General features: G+C 37.0%; 1 protein-coding gene across 1 annotated transcript in view; it reads right to left on the bottom strand.

Moving 5' to 3' along the window:
• Positions 1–22,012, bottom strand: part of SLC9A4 (solute carrier family 9 member A4) — a 103,177-nt gene that overhangs the window by 40,132 nt on the left and 41,033 nt on the right. The window contains exons 3-4 of the mRNA XM_072621732.1: positions 17,070–17,329; positions 14,796–15,013 (exon numbers count right to left, since the gene is read on the bottom strand). Of these exons, the coding sequence (XP_072477833.1) occupies positions 14,796–15,013; positions 17,070–17,329 (478 nt within the window). The remainder of the gene's footprint in view (positions 1–14,795; positions 15,014–17,069; positions 17,330–22,012) is intronic.

Raw genomic sequence — 22,012 nt, 5'->3', positions numbered from 1 at the left:
AGGTTTGCCACTAACTAGCTCTGCAACCTCAGCCAAGGCACTTTTTCTCTGAGCCTGATTTCTACAGCTATAAAAATAGGGAGGATGACACATTGTACTGGATGATTTCTAAGATTCTTTCTTGCTCTGAAATTCCATGTATATGCTACTCGGAAAACGAGCCCCTCCCCCGTTTTCCTTTCCATATGCATGAGTATGGACAGCTAGGTGGCAAAGTGGATGGAGCACTGGTCTTAATATCAGGAAGATTCATCTTCATGAGTTCAAATCCAGCCTCAGACACCTACTAGTAGTTATATGACCCTGAGGAAGTCATTTTACCCTACTTTGCCTCACTTCCTCATCTGTAAAATGATCTTGAGAATGAAATGACAAGAAAACTCCAAATGGAATCACAAAGACTGAATCACACAAATGAAATGACCCGACAACAGCAAAGCACAAAATGCATGAATGTTTATCAAATATTTATATTATAGAGATAATGAGTTAGTGAAGTACAAGGAATTGGCATCAGGAAAAACCAGGTTCAGCTCCTAGATCAGATACTTGTTAGATATATGACAGCGGGCAAGACATTTTACCTCTCTCAATATCAGTTTCCTCATCTGTAAAATAGGGATGGTAATAGTAGCACTTGCCTCACAAGACTGTTGTTGGGACCCAAGTGAATTATGTTCGCAAAGGTCTTGATAAACCTCAAAGACTATGTATGTATGTAAGCTATTCTTATAAATCAAAATTACCCATTCAATCAACAAGTATTTATTAAGCATTACACTATAGCTAGAGATACAAATTAAAAAATGAGGTAGTCCCTGGCTTCAAACATTTACATTCTATTGGGAGGCTACAATATGTTACACAAAGAATATATATAGAAAGTGGACTTGCTTGGAGCTATCCTCAGAGATATCAATATGTGTTTCAGTACTCTGGGTATGATAAAGCTATATCCCTGTTTTCAAGAAAGAATGTTGTTCATTTATTGGACACAATTTGCACCATTATCAAAATATCTAGTTCTGAAATATTTAGGGAGCAGCCTTATTAACAGTTTTGGCTGAAACCTTAAAATATACTTTCCCTCCCCTTATACCTTTCTTGTCCCTTGCCTTTCTGGCAGAATTTGAGCAACTGTGGAAACAGGTCCTATGGCTCTACTCATTACAATTATAGTCGAGAACTAGTGACTTGCTCTAAGACATATGTCTAGTTAGTTACCTTAGTTTAAGTTACGCATCCATCATTCATACTATTATTTAATGTCAGCTTCCCACCCTTGCTGAAATTACTTAGAATCATGTTCAGCTAGGTGGCAAAGTGGATAGAGCATGGGAGTTGGTGATGAGAAGACTCAAGTTCAAATCAACTCTCAACCACTTCCTAACTACATGACCCTAGGCAAGTCTTAAGCTCAGTCTGCCTCAGTTTCCTCATCTGTAAAACAGAGATAATAATGATAGCATCTGTATTCCAGAATTGGTGTGAGGATCAAAGGAGATAATAATTGTAGCATGCTTAGGGCAATGCCTGACGTAGTAAGTGCTAAATAAATGTCAGTTATTATTATCACTGTTGTTCTAGAACTGGAAGATCGCTTAAAGGTCATATTATTTAATCCATACATTCTTCAGTTAGGGAAACATGCCAAGAGCCGTTAAACCCAACTTTGGTCTTCTGACTCTTAGTTCAATGTTCTTTCTCTATACCACATTTCCTATGTTTTGCATTCTTCCATGATCATCTCTGATAGGTACTCATATTGAGTATTATATTCAGTAGTATACTACTTGATGCTCCTTCCCAAGTGATAAAAGTACGGTGTGTACTAAAGGAAATTCATAGCTGAACATTCCAAGGCAGTCTTCCTAACTTCCTAACAGATATTTTTTTCTTTAGTACCACAGTATCTCAGAGATGGAAGGAGCCCTGAGAGCTCATCTAGTCCAGTCCATGTCAGAAAAGGAATCCCCTCTGAAAAGAATGCCAACAGGGGATCATATAACCACTGCCTAAAGCCCTCTAGTGGAGGGTAGAGCCAAGATAGTAGAGAGAAGCCAGGAAGTTCCCTAAGCTCTCCCCAATTTCCCTTAGAAACAATATTAAACCAAGCTCCCAAACAGGTTCTGGAGTGACAGAATCCACAAGACAGAGTGAAACAATTTTCCATCTTAAGATAACTTAGAAGGATTTCAGGAAAGGTCTGTCTCAATTGGGTAAAAGTGGAGCAAAACCAAAAGTGGAGCAAAACCAGTGTCTGGGCAAACCAGCAGCAGGAGTCCTTATTCAGCAGGCTAATAGTACATCAAGCCAGCTATGAGGCCTCCAGCCCTATGCAGAAGGCAAATTGCCAGCCCCAGAACAGACACAGCTCAGTTATGCCACCCCAGCACTGTGGGCAAGCTGACAGTACCTGAGTCCCTGGGGCAGAAAGCCAGTGACTAGGCCCCTGGTCCCTAGCACAAGAAAGTTGGGACAGTGCTCCCTGTGCCACAGGAACAGAGCTAAATTTTTTACAAATGAGCAAAAACAAAATACAAAAAGGGCTCTGATCATAGAAGGTTATTATGAACATTAGGAAGATCAAAACACAAATTCAGAAGAGGACAACAATGTCAAAATGTCTACATGTGAAGCCTTAAAGAGGAATGAGAATTGGTTTGAAGACCAAAAAGAGCTCAGAAAGGATTTTTAAAAATTAAGTAAGAGAGGTAGAAGGAAAACTTGGAAAAGAAATGATTTATGTAGGAGAATTATGAATAAAAGAACCAACAACTTAGAAAAGGAAGCATAAAAATTAACTGAAGAAAACAAATAGAGGTGGACAAATAAAAAAAAAAGAATCCACTGAAGAAAACAACTTCTTTAAAAGTAGAATTGGCCAAATGTAAAAGGAGGTACAAAAGTTAACTGAAGAAAACAATACTTAAAAATTAGAATTGGGCAAGAGAAAACTAATGGTTCTATGAGATGTTAGTAAGCTGTCAAACAAATTCAAAAGAAAGAAAAGAAATAGAAGAAAATGTAAAATACCTCACTGGAAAAACAACTGACCTGGAAAATAGATCCAAGAGAGATAACTTAAGATTTATTGGACTACCTGAAAGCCATGATTTAAAAAAAAAAAAAAAAAAAAGAGCCTGGATAGCATTTTTCAAGAATATCAAAGAAAACTGCCCTGAGGTCTTAGAACCAGAGGATTAAATAGTCATTGAAAAAATCCATTGATCACTTCCTGAAAGAGATCTCAAAATGAAAACTCCCAGGAATATTGTAGCCAAATTCCAAAATTATCAGGTCAAGGAAAAAATGCTGCAAAAAGTCAGAAAGAAACAATTCAAATATTAAGAAGTCATACTCAGGATTACATAGGACTTAGCAGCATCTACTTTAAAGGATAGCAGGGCTTGTAACATGATATTCTGGAAGGCAAAGAAGCTTGGATTACAACTAAGAATCACCTACCCAGAAAACTGAGCATAACCTTTCAGAGAAAAGATGGGCATTCAATGAAATAGGGAACTTTCCAACTTTACTGATGAAAAGACCATAGCTAAACAGAAAATTTAATCATCAAATACAAGATTCAAGAGAAGCATAGAAAGGTAAATAGGAAAAACACAACAACAACGTTTTATTCAATAGGGTTAAACTGTTTATAGTCCTACATATGAAGATGATACTTGCAAATGCTGAGAATTGTATCTCTGTTAGGGAAATTAAAGGAGTATACACAGACACATAGATACATAGAAAAAGGTGATTTTGATGAGATTATATAAAAAATTAAGCGGTAATAAAAAGTATTCTACTGGGAGAAGAGGAAAGGGCGAAACAGAATAGGGTAAACCACATGATATGACAAGGTGCAAAAGACTTATTATAGTAGAGGGAAAGAAAGGAGGGAGTAAGCATTATTTGAACCTTACTCTTATTGGATTTGGCTCAAAGAGGGAATAACATACACACCTAGCTGAAGTGTGTTTCCCCATAGGGAAGTAGGAGGGGAAAGAGGAGAGAAAAAGGAAAAGGGGAGTTGATATAACGGAAGGCAGAAGTAGGAAGGGAAAGGGGAAAGAAAAGAGGGGAGGCTGATAGAAGGGAGGACAGACTGAGGGAGGTGATGGTCAAAAGCAAAACCCTGATGAGGAGGTGAAGGCTGAAAGAAAAGTATAAACAGGAGAAAAATAGAATAGAGGGAAATACACAGTTAGTCATAATTATGAATGTGAATGGGTTGCACTCTCCCATAAAATAGAAGCAGATAGCAGAGTGGATTAAAAACCAAAGTTCTACAACATGTTCTTTACAAGAAATACATTTGAAGCAGAGAGATAAATGTGGAGTTAAGGTAAAAGGCTGGAGCAGAGTATATTATACTTCAGCTGAAGTAAAAAAGCAGGGGTAGCAATTCTGATCTCAGACAAAACAAAAGCAAAAATTGACCTGGAGATAAGGAGGGAAAATACATCTTGTTAAAAGGTACCACAAACAATGAAGTTATATCAATACCAAGCCTATATGTGCCAAGTAGTATTACATCCAGATTCTTAAAGGAGAAGTTAAGTGATTTACAAGAAGAAATAGAGAGCAAAACTATATTAGTGGGGGACCTCAACCTCCCTCTTTCAGAACTAGATAAATCTAACCACAAAATAAAGAGGAAAGGAGTTAAGGAGTCAATGAGAATTACTGAGTTATATATGGTAGATCCCCGGAGAAAACTGAATGGAGAAAGAAAGCAATATTCATTTTCTCAGTGATACATGGCATCTACACAAAAACTGACTGTGCATTAAGGCATGAAAATCTCACAATAAAGTACAGAAAGTCAGAAACAACAAATGCATCGCTTTCAGATCATAATACAATAAAACTTGTGTGTAGTAAAGGATCATGGAACTATAGATTAAAATTAATTGGAAATAATCTAATCCTAAAGAAAGAGTGGATCAAACAACAAATCCTAGAAACAATCAACTTCCTTAAAGCAAACAGCAATTATGAGACAATATACCAAAATATACGGGATGCAGCCAAAGCAGTTCTTAAGAGAAATTTTATATCTCTCAATGCTTACATGAATAAAATGAAGAAAGAAGAGATCAATAAATTGAGCATACAACTAACAAAAAAATCAGAAAAAAAAATTAAAAATCCTCAATTAAATTCCAAATTAGAAATCCTGAAAGTTAAAGGAGAGATTAATAAAATTGAAATTAAGAAAACTATTGAACTAATAAATAAAACTAAAAGCTAGTGTTAGGAAAAAAATAGATAAACCTTTAGTTAATTTGATTTTTTAAAAAAGAAAGAAGAAAACCAAATTGCCAATATCAAAAATGAAAAGGATGAAGTCACCACCAATGAAGTGCAAATTAAAGGAATAATTAGGAGCTATTTTACCCAACTGTATGCCAATAAATCTGATAATATAAGTGAAATGGATGAATATTTACAAAAATATAAATTGTTCAGATGAACAGAAGAGGAAACAAAATACTTAAATCACAACATTTAGAAAAAGAAATTGAACAAGCCATCAAAGAATTCCCTAAAGAAAAACCTGCAGGGAAGCATGGATTTACAAGTGGATTCTACCAGATATTTAAAGAACCCTTAATTCCAACACTGTACAAACGATTTGGAAAAAAATAAGCCATAAAGGAATCCTACCAAATTCCTTTTATGACACAAATATGATGCTGATACCTAAACGAGGAAGAGCCAAATTTAGGAAAATAAAATTATAGTCCAATTTCCCTAATGAATATTGATGCACAAATTTTAAATAAAATATTAACAAGGAAATTATAGCAGTTTATCACCAGGATAATACACTATGGCCTTGTGAAATTTATACCAGGAATGTAGGTCTGATTCAATATGAGAAAAACTATCAATATAATTGATCATATCAATAACAAAGCTAACATAAACTATGTGATTATCTCAACAGACACAGAAAAAGTTTTTGACAAAATACAGCTCCCATTCATATTAAAAACAACAGAAAACATAGGAGTAAGTGGAGTTTTCCTTAAAGTGATAAGCAGCATTTATCTAAAATGATCTCCAAGCATTATGTGTAATGGGGATAAGATAGACGCATTCCTAATATGATTAGGGTGAAACAAGGATGCTGATTATCACCAGTATTATTCAATATTGTACTAGAAATGTTAGGTAACAGTAACAGAAGCATTATGTGATGATGAACTATGATGCACTTAGCTCTTCTCAGCAATATAATGATCCAAAACATTTCTAAAAGATTCATGATGGAAAACATTATCCCACATACAGAGTAAGAATTCTGGAGTCTGAATGCAGATCAAAGCACAATATTTTCACTTTTTTTGTTGTTTTTTCTTTCTCATGGTTTTTCTCTTTTCTGATTCTTCTTTCACAACATAACTAATATGGAACTTTGTTTAGCATGACTGTACATGTATAACTTGTATTAGAGTACTTGATCTCTTGGGGAGGGGAAGGAACAGAGGGAGGGAGAAAAAATTGGAACTCAAAATCTTCCAGAAACAAATGTTGAAAACTATCTTCACATATAATTGCAAAAAAATAAAGTACTATTAAGTGAAAAAAAAGAAAAAAGAAAAAAAGATCTTTAGTGAAGATCTGAGATAGCTCCATATACTTTTCTCCATCTCTATTAACAATTTGCTCCTTACATCAGGCCAAAACCTGCTTCTGCAACATATACCCACTGACCCTTCATAGTCAAGCAGACCAGTAGAATTTCTACCACTAAAAGGCTTGGTGCCTGAGATTTAGGGATGAGCCTATTTCTAATACTCTTTTCTCTCTAATAGGGCTCTACTTCCTAGAAATAGCTTTTTCAATCTTGGAATGCTTTGAGGAAGCAGCTGGTGACACAGTGCTCCTAGAGTCAGGAAGACCTGAATTCAAATGTGACTTCAGATACCTACTAGCTGTGTGATCCAGGAAACATTACTTAAACTTTGTTTGCCTCACTTTTCTCAGCTATAAAATGGGAATAATAATAACCCTCAGCCCCAGAGTTGTCATGGCAACTACTTCAAACTGCTCCATACTGTAAAATCAGCCTGGGAGCCAGGATTCCACGAGCCTTACCTTGACCATCAAATAGAACCATAAAACAGACACTTGTTCTATTACTCCATCCATTGCCTCTTACTCAAAGACTGATAATCAAATTAACACTGTCTTGGCCACTTTGCCTCCTGCCCTGTGGCTCCTCTCAGTATCTCTGTGATCCTGAGTTATTGTCTTACAAGGCTGAATCTTCCTTTGTTGACTACATGTTCCCTCAAATCCATCCATGTTCCATTCCTTTGGCATCCCTATCCCAATCTTCTCTACTCTTTCATTGTGACCTTCAGAACCCCAGTTCTATTGTTAACAAACCACCCTTCACCTTTGACTTTGGGACCTCCCCCTAGAAGTTATTTTGAGCATATTTTATACATTTTATAATTTTTTTAACTTAATATACATGTCCCATCCCCAGTCCCCATAGAATCTTAGTTCCTTGAGGGAAGAAGTGATTCTATTTTTGACTCTGTAGCCCTAGTGACCAGCACAGTACCTGACACATACTAGATGCTACTAAATGCACATTGAATTGAATTAAATTGAACAATTGAACTGACAATATTACTTAGCCATAGGGTAAGAAACTTGTAGTCTTCTAGGTCCATGAATACAGCCTTTTGACTGAGTCCAAGTTTTACAGAAGAAATCTTTATTAAGGGTATTTGTTCTGTGAAGTTTGGATTCAGTCAAAGGATTATACTTGAAGACCTAGAAGGCCACATGTAGCCTTGAGGTCACACGCTCTACACCTGGTAGAGCTTCTAACTATGGAACAAGTCATTTTATTTTGATTTCAGTTTAAAAGTATTACAAATACAATGGAAGCTTATTATGTAGTTTGTAAAATCTTACCTTAGAGACAGATAAAGCCACTGCTTAAATGTATTTCATTTGTTTGCATGATTTAATATAGTATCATATAGCAGTTTTTCCCTAATAAAGACTCAAAGCGAGAGGATTCTGGGAAGATGTCAGAGTAAGTCATAAAATTCTAAGCTCTCCAGATTCCCCCCAAAAACAAGACAAAATAGTACCTCTGTGTGAACATAGAGGAGTCACAATAAACAAGAGTTGGGGCAGAACAGTGGTCCTCCTGGGACAACCAGGAAAAGATCGAGATCGTAAGAAAAATCCCAGGACCAAGATTTAGCACCTGTGAAGAGTAAACACCTCTAGGCTAGTTTTGTTGAAACAACAAGTGACTGTGAGTCCGAGGGCTAGCTAGGTTGGGAAGTAGCCTTGAACTCAGTCATTGGAACTTTCACTTCCCAGACAGTGTCTAGGATCTCTGTCTCAGTAGGGAAGATTAAGGGAAACTCTGCTGATAAGGCATGTCAGACCCAGCTGTACTGTGGAGAAACAGCCCTGGGACAGAAGGAAACTGCATAGGCCTAGTGAGTGCAAAAGCAGTGGCATAGGGATGCCACTGGTTGTGGGCATTTCAGGAGAAGAGAGTTCTTAGTACTTGAGGAATCCTGCTTTCATAGGGAATGGGTTTAAGAGGGAACAATACATATATTTAGAAGGGTGTAAAAGTCTTCTAAATCCAGAAAGAAATAAAAAGTTAAAGGGATAAGGAGAGGGGAGGTGATAAAGAAAGGATTTTTAGAGGGAAGGATAAGTGTGGGGTATAAGAATTGTGTTTAGATTAATGGGAAAATAGAAGGAGGGATACTTGGAGTGGGGGTAGATTAAGTAACAGGAGGGCAAGATAGTGGGTGGGAATGAAATAGAGGAGTCAGGAGGGATAGGAAATAAGAGATACACACAAACATAAAATAAAGATCAGGAGTAGAATTTATTAGGGAAAAAAGCAGGGGTAGTAATCATGATCTTAGAAAAATATATTGCTTTGGACTATCTAAAATAAATAGACAGTATAAGGTTGGAATATTGCTGTGGTATAGGAAATGATGAGTTGGCGAACTTAAAAAAAGATGGAAAGATTCAGATTTATGAAGGAAGATGTTATCCACCCTCAGAGAAACAGAGAACAAATAAGTATAGTATGGTCTTACATAGAATCATATGAATGTATATGTCTGCATATGAGTATGATTATAGATATCTAAGTATATGTATAAGTGTATGTATGTATGTTGGTATGTACTTATATATGTATGTTTGAATATGTATATATGTGTTATATTCTCACTTAATTATAGCCATCTTGGGTGGAGGAGAAAGGAGGGAAAAGAACAACATAAAAAGTACACAGCAGAAAACAAAAGAAAACTTACAAGAGCGCAAAGAAAAGATGTACAGCTCTGAACACAATGTGTAGTATTTATTATATAGGCTTTCCTGAAATGGAAATTTATTGTTGAATATTTTCAATCCTTTCTTATGTTCTGCTGTGCACATGGTGAAGCTTTTTTCTTTTCTTATTTTACATTCAAGTTTCAATATTTAAGTTTATAATATACTTTGGTTTCTTTTCTTATTGTGTATTTAAATTTTAGAATTTAAATTTAAGATGAAAAAAATAAAGCCTGATAAGCTGTTTTTCCTTATGCCAGGTATATTTTCTCAACATTCTTAACACTCATTCCAAATAAGGAGCTCCTGTCTTATTTTAGGGGAAAGGTTTCTAACAGTGTTAATATTTGTTTGGCCCAGGAAATAATTTGCAATCTCATCCTCACCACTCAAAAAAGTGCAAATTATAGCTGTTTATAATCTATAGCTTTTTAAGATGCTAAAATGTAGAAACTGGCAGATAGGTGAGAAGGAAAGGGACAAATTTATCAGGCTAAATATAAATGTGTTGATGTAAAAGTTCTCTTAGCATTTTTTTTAAAGCCCATTCACTCTAGACCAGTGATCTGCACATAATTTGGTTATGTAATAAGAAGACAGGACTCTTTGAAAAAGACCCTGATGTTGGGAAAGATTGAAGGCAAAAGGAAAGGAGATGTCAGAGGATGAGATGGATAGACAGTGTCATAGAAACAATGAACATGAACTTGGACAGACTTTGACAGATAATGGATGTAGCATGCTATGATCAATGGGGTCATGAAGACTCAACAATGACAAGTGATCTTGTTCTGTGCCCCTCAGTAACACTCTGACCTGACTGCATAGAAGCTATAGCCTGACCCCAAGAATTATATCAGAGGGTGAACCTTACCCTCAATGACTTCATTTCCAATATAACTATAGTGATCCTGATCTCCTAACATTCCCTTGTCCCTACTCATCTTTCCCTGCATGCAAATTGCAAACTTCCCTCTTTTAGAATTGGGCTTGGGGTGGAGCCAAGATGGCAGAGTAGAAGGGCACACATATGCAGGCTTTCCCCATACAGCCCATAAAATACTTGTAGAGAGGGACTCTCAACAAATTTTGGAGCAGCAGAAGTGGAGAAAAACAGAGTGGAGGAGATTTTCAGCCCATGGTGAACTGAAAGGCCCACAGGAAATGTCTGTTGCACTAGATGCAGAGCAAAGCCCAGCCCAGCCTTGGCCACTCAGCGTGGTATGGCTCTGGCAGGAGGACACCTCCAGGGTGGAATCTCCAGTGTAGCAGCAGCAGCAGGTCCACAGATCCCTCAACCCACAGGAGCCAAATGTCAGTGACAGGGTTTTTTCAGCTGGCCAGGAAGGGAGAAGGGCATTCCCATAGCTCCGGCCTCAGGCAGTGGCTGCAGAGGCCACATTGGCAGTCGGCAGCAGTTTCCACTGCAGCCGGTACAGCCGCTGGCATCCATTGTTGGATCATAAAACCCCTGAGGAGCTGATTATTACCTCAACCCTGTTTAGAAGCCCTGAAGGAGCTGATCTTTATCTCACACTGAATGACAGCCCTGCCCCCACAGTTTATCTGAAAATCAGTCTCCAGAGCTGGCTTGGCAGAACTGGAGACCAGGTGGCTGTAGAGAGGAAACTGCTAAGATTCTGGGCACAAAAATCTCTTCCTCCTCCCAGACCAGTGTACACACTTGATTGTGCCACCTTGGAGGAACTGAGATCTTACAGATTCCCAGAGTATACCCTACTCTTGACAAAGGATCCAAAAGTCAAGCAACTGGTTGGGAAAATGCCCAAAAAAGGGAAAAAAAATAAGATTATAGAAGGTTACTTTCTTGGTGAACAGATATCTTCTCCCATCTTTTTGGATGAGGAAGAACAATGCTTACCATCAGGGAAAGACATAAAAGTCAAGGCTTCTGTATCCCAAACATCCAAAATAAATATTCAGTGGTCTCAGGCTATGGAAGAGTTCAAAAAGGATTTTGAAAATCAAGTAAGAGAGGTGGAGGAAAAACTGGGAAGAGAAATGAGAGGGATGAAAGAGAAGCATGAAAAGCAGATCAGCTCCCTGCTAAAGGAGACCCAAAAAATGCTAATGAAAATAACACCTTTAAAAATAGGCTAACTCAATTGGCAAAAGAGGTTCAAAAAGCCAATGAGGACAAGAATGCTTTAAAAAGCAGAATTAGCCAAATGGAAAAGGAGATTCAAAAGCTCATTGAAGAAAATAGTTCTTTCAAAATTAGAATGGAACAGATGGAGGCTAATGACTTGATGAGAAACCAAGAAATCACAAAATAAAACCAAAAGAATGAAAAAATGGAAGATAATGTGAAATATCTCATTGGAAAAACAACTGACCTGGAAAATAGATTCAGGAGAGACAATTTAAAAATTATGGGCCTACCTGAAAGCCATGATCAAAAAAAGAGCCAAGACATCATCTTTCATGAAATTATCAAGGAAAACTGCCCTGAGATTCTAGAACCAGAGGACAAAATAAATATTGAAAGAATCCACAAATTACCTCCTGAAAGAGATCCAAAAAGAGAAACTCCTAAGAATATTGTGGCTAAATTCCAGAGTTCCCTGGTCAAGGAGAAAATATTACAAGCAGCTAGAAAGAAACAATTTGGGTACCATGGAAATACAATCAGGACAACACAAGATCTAGAAGCTTCTACATTAAGGGATCAAAGGGTGTGGAATATGATATTCCAGAAGTCAAAGGAACTAGGACTAAAACCAAGAATCACCTACCCAGCAAAACTGAGTATAATACTTCAGGGGAAAAAATGGTCTTTCAATGAAACAGAGGACTTTCAAACATTCTTGATGAAAAGACCAGAGGTGAAAAGTAAATTTGACTTTCAAATATAAGAATCAAGAGAAGCATGAAAAGGTAAACAGCAAAGAGAAATCATAAGGGACTTACTAAAGTTGAACTGTTTACATTACTATATGGAAAGACAATATTTTTAATTCTTGAAACTTTTTTCAGTATCTGGGTAGTTGATGGGATTAGACCTACACACACACACACACACAAACACATAGAGAGAGAAACAGAGAGCACAGGGTGAATTGAATAGGATGGGATAATAACTTAAAAAAATGAAATTAAGTGGTGAGAGAGAAATATATTGGGAGGAGAAAGGGAGAAATGGAATGGGGCAAATTATCTCTCATAAAAGAAGCAAGTGAAAGACTTTTCAGTGGAGGGAAAAAGGGGGGAGGTGAGAGAAAAAACATGAAGCTTACTTTCATCACATTCGACTAAAGGAAGGAATAAAATGCACACTCATTTTGGTATGAAAACCTATCTTACAATACAGGAAAGTGGGAAAGTAGGGAATAAGCAGGGTGGGGGGATGATGGATGGGAGGGTAGTGGGAGGAGGGAACAATTAGAAGTCAACACTCTTGGGGAGGGATAGGATCAAAAGAGAGAAAAGAAGCAATGGGGAGCAGGATAGGATGGAGAGAAATATAATTAGTCTTATACAACATGACTATTAGGGAAGTCATTTGCAAAACTACACAGATATGGCCTATATTGAATTGCTTGCCTTCCCAAAGGGAATGGGTGAGGAGGGAGTGATGAAGAGAAGTTGAAACTCAAAGTTTTGAGAACAACTGTTGAGTATTGTTCTTGCATACAACTAGGAAATGAGAAATACAGGTAATGGGGTATAGAAAGTTATCTTGCCCTACAGGACAAAAGAGAAGATGGGGATAAGGAAAGGAAGGGATGTTAGAAGGCAGGGCAGATTGGTGATAGAGGCAATTAGAATGCTTGATGTTTTGGGGTGGGGTGAGGGGAGAAATGGGGAGAAGATTTGGAACCCAAAATTTTGTGGAAATAAATGTTGAAAACTTAAATAAAAAAATTAATTTAAAAAAAAGAATTGGGCTTGCCCTTTCCCTCCTTCCCCCCATACTGTTACAACTGCTACCAGGGCACAGATGCCCCTGTGAAAATCCACTTCCCTCCACTTTATTCCCCACCTTCTTCCACCTTATTCTTCACCATCTTTCCAGAGCATCTGTTGACTTCGGAAGGCACCCTTGCAGAGAATCTGTCTGCTACAGGGAAGCAATGATGAGTTCACTAGGTGAGTTCATGGGTGTATAAAAGACCTAACCCCTCTTTCACTTAGAGTAGGACAGAATTAGCTGACATGGGTGAATTGGATAGCACAGATCTCATGAGTCTTTATCCCCAAACCCAACATTATTCAAGACCTCTTTTACTGTTAAGAGCACCACCATTTTTCAAGATTGTAACTTTGGTGTTATCTTTAGTTCCTTACTCTCCCTTACCTCCAATTTAATCAGTTTCCAAGTGTGACTGTCTCTAACTCTACAACATCCTTAGTATTTGTCCCATTTTCTGTACTCACATCTGCCATCTTAGGTCAGACCCTCATCATCTTTTTCCTGGTCTACTGCAATAGCCTTTTATCAGGTCCCCTTGCTTCAAGTCCCTCCTCCATCAATCCATCCTTCATTCCATTGATAAATTAGCTTTCCTAAAACTCAGACCTGACCACGTCACTCTTCTCAATAATCTCCAATAGTTTCTTATTTAATCTAGCATAGCATTATTTCACCTTCATCCTGTCTTTTAAAAATTTCACACCCCTTATCAATAAACTCCAATGGATTCCTATTACCTTGAGGATTAAATATAAAATCTTCTGACTTTTAAAGTTCATGACAGTTTTGCCCTTTCGTATCAACACTGACCTTTTTGCTGCTCCTTCAACATGGCACTCATTCTTTGGACCCTGGGTATTTCCACTGGCTATCCCCTATACCATGAATGTTCTTCCTCAGATCCTTCCTGGATTCCTTGGCTTCCTTCAAATCTAAACACAAATCTTACTTTCTGCAAGAGGCCATTTACACTGTATATACCTTGTCTCTACTTTGTTTTTTTATGTTTACTCTCCCATTAAAATATGATCTCTTTGAAGCAGACACATTTTTTTCTTTTCTTTGTATGTCAGTACTTCCCACATTTCCTGGCATATACCAGGCTCTTAATGCTTGTCTTTGATAGTGTTTAAAAAATTTTTATGTAAGTTTTATATATTATTAGTACAATGGTACATATACATAGTACAAATAAATATGTACATATTGGGGTCCATGTTCAATTTTCTTTTTACTAATGGGGTACGTGATGAAAAGAAAGTTTAGAAACTACTGCTTTAGGCAATTGTGTATTGTCTTATCATATGAAAAATATTCTGATATGCATGTGTAGGTGAAAAAATGTTTCCTGGCTGTATAACATGCCTATTCTTTCCTGACTGGTTAAACCAGTTAGTGTCAACTTTCAATGTTATTTTTGTATCGAGTCTATTTTTTCCTTTAAGAAAAAAAGACACAGGATTGCAACTTCTCAGGGTTGTGACATTAAATGCTGGCTTCTTACTTATTGCTCTCCAAATCTGGCAGAAGATCAGGGTGAAGCAGACAAAGGCCCAGTTCCACTCATGATCTTTTCCCACAGTCGACACTCCCATGAAGATGAAGATCAGGGTCTCACTGACACTGCTTAGCATCTTCATGAAGTACTTGATGGTGGTGTAGGAGGTCTGAGACACATTTTCTTCCACATATTTTTTCATTGTCACGGCACAGGCTGTGATCCTATTGGAATGACAGAGTGTCAGTCAAAGCTACAGATTCTTCAGTGACAACATCGAAAATCATCTTGCTGACAACATAGCTATACACTTATCCTATCTTTTAACCCAAATGACCTTCCTTTTTCTTTGTAGACATATCATAGACTTTTTAAAAAAAAATGATTTTCTTGCACTGACTATCTCTTTAAGGTGAGGACTCAGACTGGAATGCAGTTTTATATAAGCAAATATATAAATGTTTTAACCAGATGTATAAGGGATATAAAAATTTTATTTAAAGATAAGATTTTTATGTTAGACTTTGTCATGTATTTATCTCTCTAGATATGTATATACATATACACATACACACATATATACATGAATGATTATATATAATACATGTGTATATGTATATATAATATAGGTATATGTATACATATATATGTATATGTCTGTATATATATGTATATACATATACATATATATATATATATAAACTATTTTGATCTAGTTGGTTTCCATTGCAATCTTATGCAATTTAATTTATTCTTTTAAAAATATTGTTCTAAGAAGGGATTCATAGTCCTTACAAAATTTCTGAAGAGGTCCATGACATAGAAAAAGGGTTAAAGGTTTCCCCAAAGTTAAAAGGTGGAAGCAACTTAATTATTCAAAGTAGAGCAGTTAATGCAATGCCAAGTTATGATATACTAACTTCTGCCACTAACTTGGGAAGAGTGGGCATGGTATGACCTTCATATGACAAAATGTCAATAAATCTGTATGTAAACAGTGGAAAGGATAACTTGTATCTTCCCCTTCATGTCACCAGTTAAGCTTTTACCCTAAATGTCTACATTACCATTCTTTTCTCTTCATTTCAAAGAGTGCTTTTTATGGCACCAATTCAACATCAATTGCCTGGAAGGCATAACTCAGTCAGGCAAGCTACCAGTCTTGTTCTTACCACCTGTACAGCATTTCTTATAATTGTTTTCATGTATATAGTTCAATTAAAATGTGTGAGTTCCTGGGCACTGGTACAGAAAGGCCACAGAGAGAACTCAAGAGATCAGATCAGATTAAAAAACAGAAACAAAACCACTCTTAGGAACCAAAATCTGAGACTTACATTGAAGAAGGCAAATTTAAAAATTTTCACTTCAGAAAACATCCAAACATTTCACTTTCTACAATCGCCTGTTCTCTCCCCACAATGAAATAGATGAATGATAATCCTTGCCCTGCCATAGGAGAGTCAAAACAAAGTCGTTGGTGGTAGTAGTCAGGAATGAGTTGTTTTGGTGCCTACCTTCCCTTATTTGTAAATATATACACACACATATATATATGTATATGTATACACACACACATATACATACATATGTATATATACACACATATACATACACACATATATATGTATGTATTCACATGCATATATACATACAAATCCATATATGTGTATGCACACACATATATAACATTATACATTATATATACAATTTTATATAACGAATATATACAATTACATATATAATTTTGATTCAAAATAATTGAGTTACTTTGGAGGCTTGAGACTGCCTTCAATTAATTGAAAGGTACTGTTAATTCAGTAATTTCCCATCACTGGAAGTTATTAATAGGAAATTAACACTGAAATATTCTTCCTGCTTTCTCCTTTAGGACTGCTGAAGATTCTAAATGGATATTACAAAACCACAACTCTTCCCTAGGCAAATAATGGAGGGAATACAGATGCAAATGTTGGGGAAATATTTGTGCCATGCAAAGAGACTGAAGTAGACTTTGTGAACATTCAAAGCTATAAACCCTTAACACTTTCAAGGGTTATTTTCAAAAGTAATGCCTTTATTCTTGATGTATGCTCCGAAGGAATGTAAGCTCCTTATGGGCAAAGACTGTTTAATTTTTGTCTTTGTGTCTCCAGAGCCTGGCACATATTAGGTGCTCAGTAAGTGTTTGTGGGTGGGTTGATTGATTAAAAATAGTCCCCATGAGGCTGTTCTGATTTTCTTTTCACTACTGTGAGGGATGACTTAATTTGTACTCACGCCAGGATGCCAGAGAGGTAGAGTGTTTCAGCCGCTAAATAAGATAAGTAGCTGAACATGAAGACGATCAGTGGCTCAATTGCAGAAATATTCTGTGTGAAACGTGTGATAAAGGCAGAAATGAAGCCGAAGATGATGCCAAAGAACACCCCCCCAACCCCTACCACAATAAACCGGGCAAATCCAGCCAGAATGTCAACGGGTTCTATGTCTTCAAATTTATGCATCTTCGTGAAGGCGATTAATATATTGTACAACACCTGGACAAAGAAACAATGAATGCTAATTAGAAATATTTCAGAGTCTCAAATTTCTAATTTGGGTTTGAATTATAATAACTATTGATGATAATAAAAATAATAAAACTAATATTTATAGAGCATTTATGTTTCAGGTGCTAAGTGCTTTATAATTATCTCACTTGGTCCTCACAACAACCCTGAGAGATAGGCACTATTGTTATCCCCATTTTACACAAAAGAAAACTGAGGCAAATTAAGGTTAAGTGACTTACTCAGGATCACATAGCTAGTTTAGTGTCAGGTCTTCCTGTCTCCAGGCCTGGTATTCTATCTGCTGCACCACCTTTATAAGTCTCGTCTGAATCTTTGTGATCCTATCTGGGGTTTTCTAGGCAAAGGTATTGAAGTGGTTTGCCATTTCCTTCTCCAGCTCATTTTACAGAAGAGGAAACTGAGGCAAACAGGGTTAAGTGACTTACCCAGGGTCACACAGTTAATAACTGTCTGAAGCTAGATTTTAACTCAGGTCTTTCTGACTCCAGGCCAGGCACTCTCTCCACTGTGCCACCTAGCTGTTCTCTAGTTCAGTATTTAGTTTTTAAAAATCTGTTACATAACCTAATTTATATACGTGGAAATATCAAGGAACCATAGTATAACAGAAAGAGCAGAATTAGAGGATCTAATTAAATTATTAATACTATTAATGATATACTATGTCAATACTATGTCAATTGCACGTCTACAATTAATAAAAACTTAGGCAAGTCATATAACCTCTCTGGGCCTCAGTTTCCTCACCTGTAAAGTGAGGAAGTTGGACTCAATAACCTGCAAGTTTCCTTCCACTTCTAAATCTAAAATCTATTATAGTGACAGGATCTATCACATAATAGATTCAATAACAGATTTTGAGTTGGGAAGGTTTGGGTTCAAGTTCCACATTTGAAACTGAGTAGCAATGTGACCCTGAACAAAAAATCGATATCTGCGTGTATCAGGTAAATTTCCCTGAGACTTATCTATGTAGTAGAGGTTGGGATCTAAATAGGTGGCAAGTATTCCCATACCAGGAGTGTCCCACAATTAGGAAAGTCATTGATCTTTCAATTATTCCCATTTGTATCAGCTAACCTAGCTTTCCTAGGTTGAATTCCTATGAGGAGTCGTAAGGGACATTCATGAAGGTTGTTCATCATGCCGCATGACTCTGTCTATTTGAATTCTGCCTTGCTTTAGGGATCAGCTTGAGTCACCTTCTACAGGAGATTTTCCAGATTCATTCCAGTAGTAGCATCCTCCTCCCTAACCTCTGAGCAAATTATTTTGTATTTACTTTGCATATATTTTGTCTTTATTTACCTTATTTTTTTCCTGTTTGTTTTTATCAATACCAAACTCTGACTTTGGCTTCACCCTTAGTATTCTTGGGGAAATTGAATTATCTCCTTTCCACATTAAGTGGCCTTTTAGCTGTAGTCCCCAAGCTGCTTCTACTTTGGCCCTTGATCCCAGAAATGACTGATGCCTATGCAAATTGACTCCCAAATTTTGTGTGTGTGTGTTCGTAGGGGAGGAGGGGAAACTTCATCAATTTGCAAGCCTTTTGACAAATCTGGATTCAGTTAGTAGTTAATTGAGTTGGTAGCAGTATCTTTTATTTAAATAAACTGAGGCCACATTTCTAGCAAACCTTGGCTGAGTTTTGAGAGGGAAAACAGTAATTTATGGTTACAAAAGAAATCCAAGAGAAATTCAGTGGTTTTACTGTTCCACCCCAGCATGACTCTAGTCCTGGAACAATATAGATGAGGCCCTTGGAAATCACTGGGTGTTGCATATTCAAAGTTCAACTCAGATCAAGGAAGTATCCCACAGCAACCAGAAACATTAGCTTTGCTTGAGCTTAACTGGAGTTTGTGGGGTGGGAGTGCGGGATGGGGTGCCTGTAGGCAAACTTAAAGAAAACTCTAAGAATATGTTGTAACTCGAAGATTTGAATGCAGCTGCCACAAACTGAAATTGTCTTACATCTGTTTGCTGCACTGTTGAAGCATTGGGTTGGAAAGGATCTTGAGAGGTCACCAAGCTCATACTCATGCTATCTGATTCATGCCTTTTGGGAAGAAGATGCCACCCATATTATTATCATTACTCTACTTGTTTTCAGTGTTCTACAATCACTTCCATAAAACTTCGATTTTTTTCCCCTCCCTTCCTCTCTTTCCCCCCACCCTCCCTGAGATGGCATACAATCTTAAATAGGTTCTACTCATACATTCCTATTAAACACATTTTCACCTTAGTCATGTTGCATAGAAGAATTAAAAAGAATGGGAGATATCATAAAACAAACCAAAACGTAAAAATGGTCTGCTACATTCCACAATCAAATCCCATCATTCTTTCTCTGAATGTGACAGGCATTTTGCTTTATGAAATCATTGGGAATTTTGTAAGTCCTTACATTGCAATGAAGTACTAAGTCTATAAGAAAAAATCCTTGTACACTGTGGTTGTTGCTGTGTACAAAGTTCTCCTGGTTCTGATTCTTTCATTCAGCATCAGTTCATATAAGTCTTTCCAGGCCTCTCTGAAGTTTTCCTGTTCATTTCTTAGAGCACACGAACCAGTTTGAGAAATTGAAGTCCAAGTATAATCAAGGAGGTTAACTTTACAGTGGTAGCATGGAATAATGATAGTGGTAGTCAAGATTGGGGTTCAAGCCTTGTCCCTATACATAATATCTGTGCTACCTTGAGCAAGTAACCTCAACTTTTCAATGCTCCCCAGGAAAACCTCTAAGACCTAAAGTTAGGAAAAAGCCCCAGGAATTCCCCACACTGATAAAATTACAACTCTTCTCCCTCACACCCACTTCAGACCCCTAAAAAAACAAGCAAAAAAAGAATCCTTAGCAGTATTTCAAATATCTGTATAACTATAGAGTAGCATTCTAGTAGATGTTTAAGTAGGTCTTGGAGGGGAAAAGTAAACATGCAATGCACTTTTAAGCTTAATCTGCATTATTAATTTTTCTCCATTACTTTTTTAAGTCTAAACAATCAACAAAACAATAAACCAAATCCCAAATTATGTTACTGTTGTTCAGTTGTTTCAGTCATGCCAAGTCTTCATGACCCTATTTGGGGTTTTCTTGGCAGAGATACTGGAGCAATTTGCCATTTCCTTCTCCAGTTTGTGTTACAGATGAGGAAACTGAGGCAAATAGAGTGAAGTGACTTGCCCAAGGTCACACAGCTAGTAGGTATCTGAGGCTAGATTTGAACTCAGGAAGATGAGTCTTCCTGACTCCTGGCCCAGAACTCTGTCCACTGCACCACTCAATTTCTAGTATTTGCCAATTTCTTAGGTGTAAATGTCCATACTGAAAACTCATCAGTCAGATGGTAGAGTCAGTAAGAACTGGCTTGGCTTGTCTTTGATACACCCCATGTAACCATGCTCCAACCAAGATTGATGTGTTTTGCAGGCTCCTGTACATGCTGAAGTCTCTCCCTCCTTTCTGATGTCAGAAAGATCCAGGGTTGAGGCATGTTGGATTGGTCTTTGAAGAGCATGGGCTCGCAAATGATATATTCACAGCTGTGGCTCTAGGCCACAAGTAGTATGAGTGTGATATAGCAGGCAGAATCTTTGCTCTCTATTATGGCCAGGGAGCATCATCAAGAGCCATCCTCATTTGTCTTACAAAAGCATTGTATAGTTTAATGAAATCAGAAAACTGTTTTTCAGTAATAGATACTATCATTTTAAACTGTATCCTGGGCAGTTCTGAGAAAAAATAATTGCTAAGGCTGGTGAACTAAAATGATTGAATTTATATTTAAGAAACTGAGAAAAGATGGGGGGATATATTACTCCAATTAGAGTGGGGAATAAAAAGCATAAGGTTTTTTGATTTAATTAGAGAGACAAAGGTTTTGACAGCTAGAAGTGTAGAGATGCTAGATTTTCTTTCTTTCTAGTTTTCTTCAACAGAAACTGGTAAGATGATTTGATCAAAGATTAAAGAATATATCAGAGAAACCTTCAGAGACAGAATTTTGATAGACCTAAGAAGCAGACAAGGGGAGAGATCCTTAAAGAAGCCCAGAGCATTATTTCAATCAATCAATCAATATTTAATAAGCCTCTACTATGTGCCAGACACTATTCCAAGTTCTAGGGACACAAAAAGAAGCAAAAGATAGTCCCTGCCCTCAAGAAACTTGCAGTCTAATATGGGAGACATCATGCAAACAAAGACATACAAAGGAAGATATATACTGGACAGATTTTGTTGGGTAGTTTTCAGTCAATGTCCAATTTTTTTTTGTGACTCTATTTGGGATTTTCTTGACAAAAATACTAAAACGGTCTGTCATTTCCTTCTCTAGCTCATTTTATAGATGAGGAATAGAGGCAAAGAGGGTTAAGTGACTTGCCCAGGGTCACACAACGAGTGAGTGTCTGAGGCTAGGTTTGAACTCAGAAGCATGAGTCTTCCTGATTCCAGACCTGGTCCACTGTGTCACTTATCTGCCACAGGATATATAGGAAATAATTAACAGAGGAAAGGCACTGAAATCAAGATGGTGTAAGAATGATTTCCTGTAGAAAATAGGCCTTGGAGATTACATTATAGTCTGATCACATCATTTTACAGAAGAAGAAACAGGCCAAAAAAAGGTGAAGTGA

Source organism: Notamacropus eugenii, chromosome 6, assembly GCF_028372415.1.
Source record: "Notamacropus eugenii isolate mMacEug1 chromosome 6, mMacEug1.pri_v2, whole genome shotgun sequence".
NCBI classification, from domain to species: Eukaryota; Metazoa; Chordata; class Mammalia; order Diprotodontia; family Macropodidae; genus Notamacropus; species Notamacropus eugenii.
This window is presented reverse-complemented; position numbering and strand designations above follow the sequence as displayed.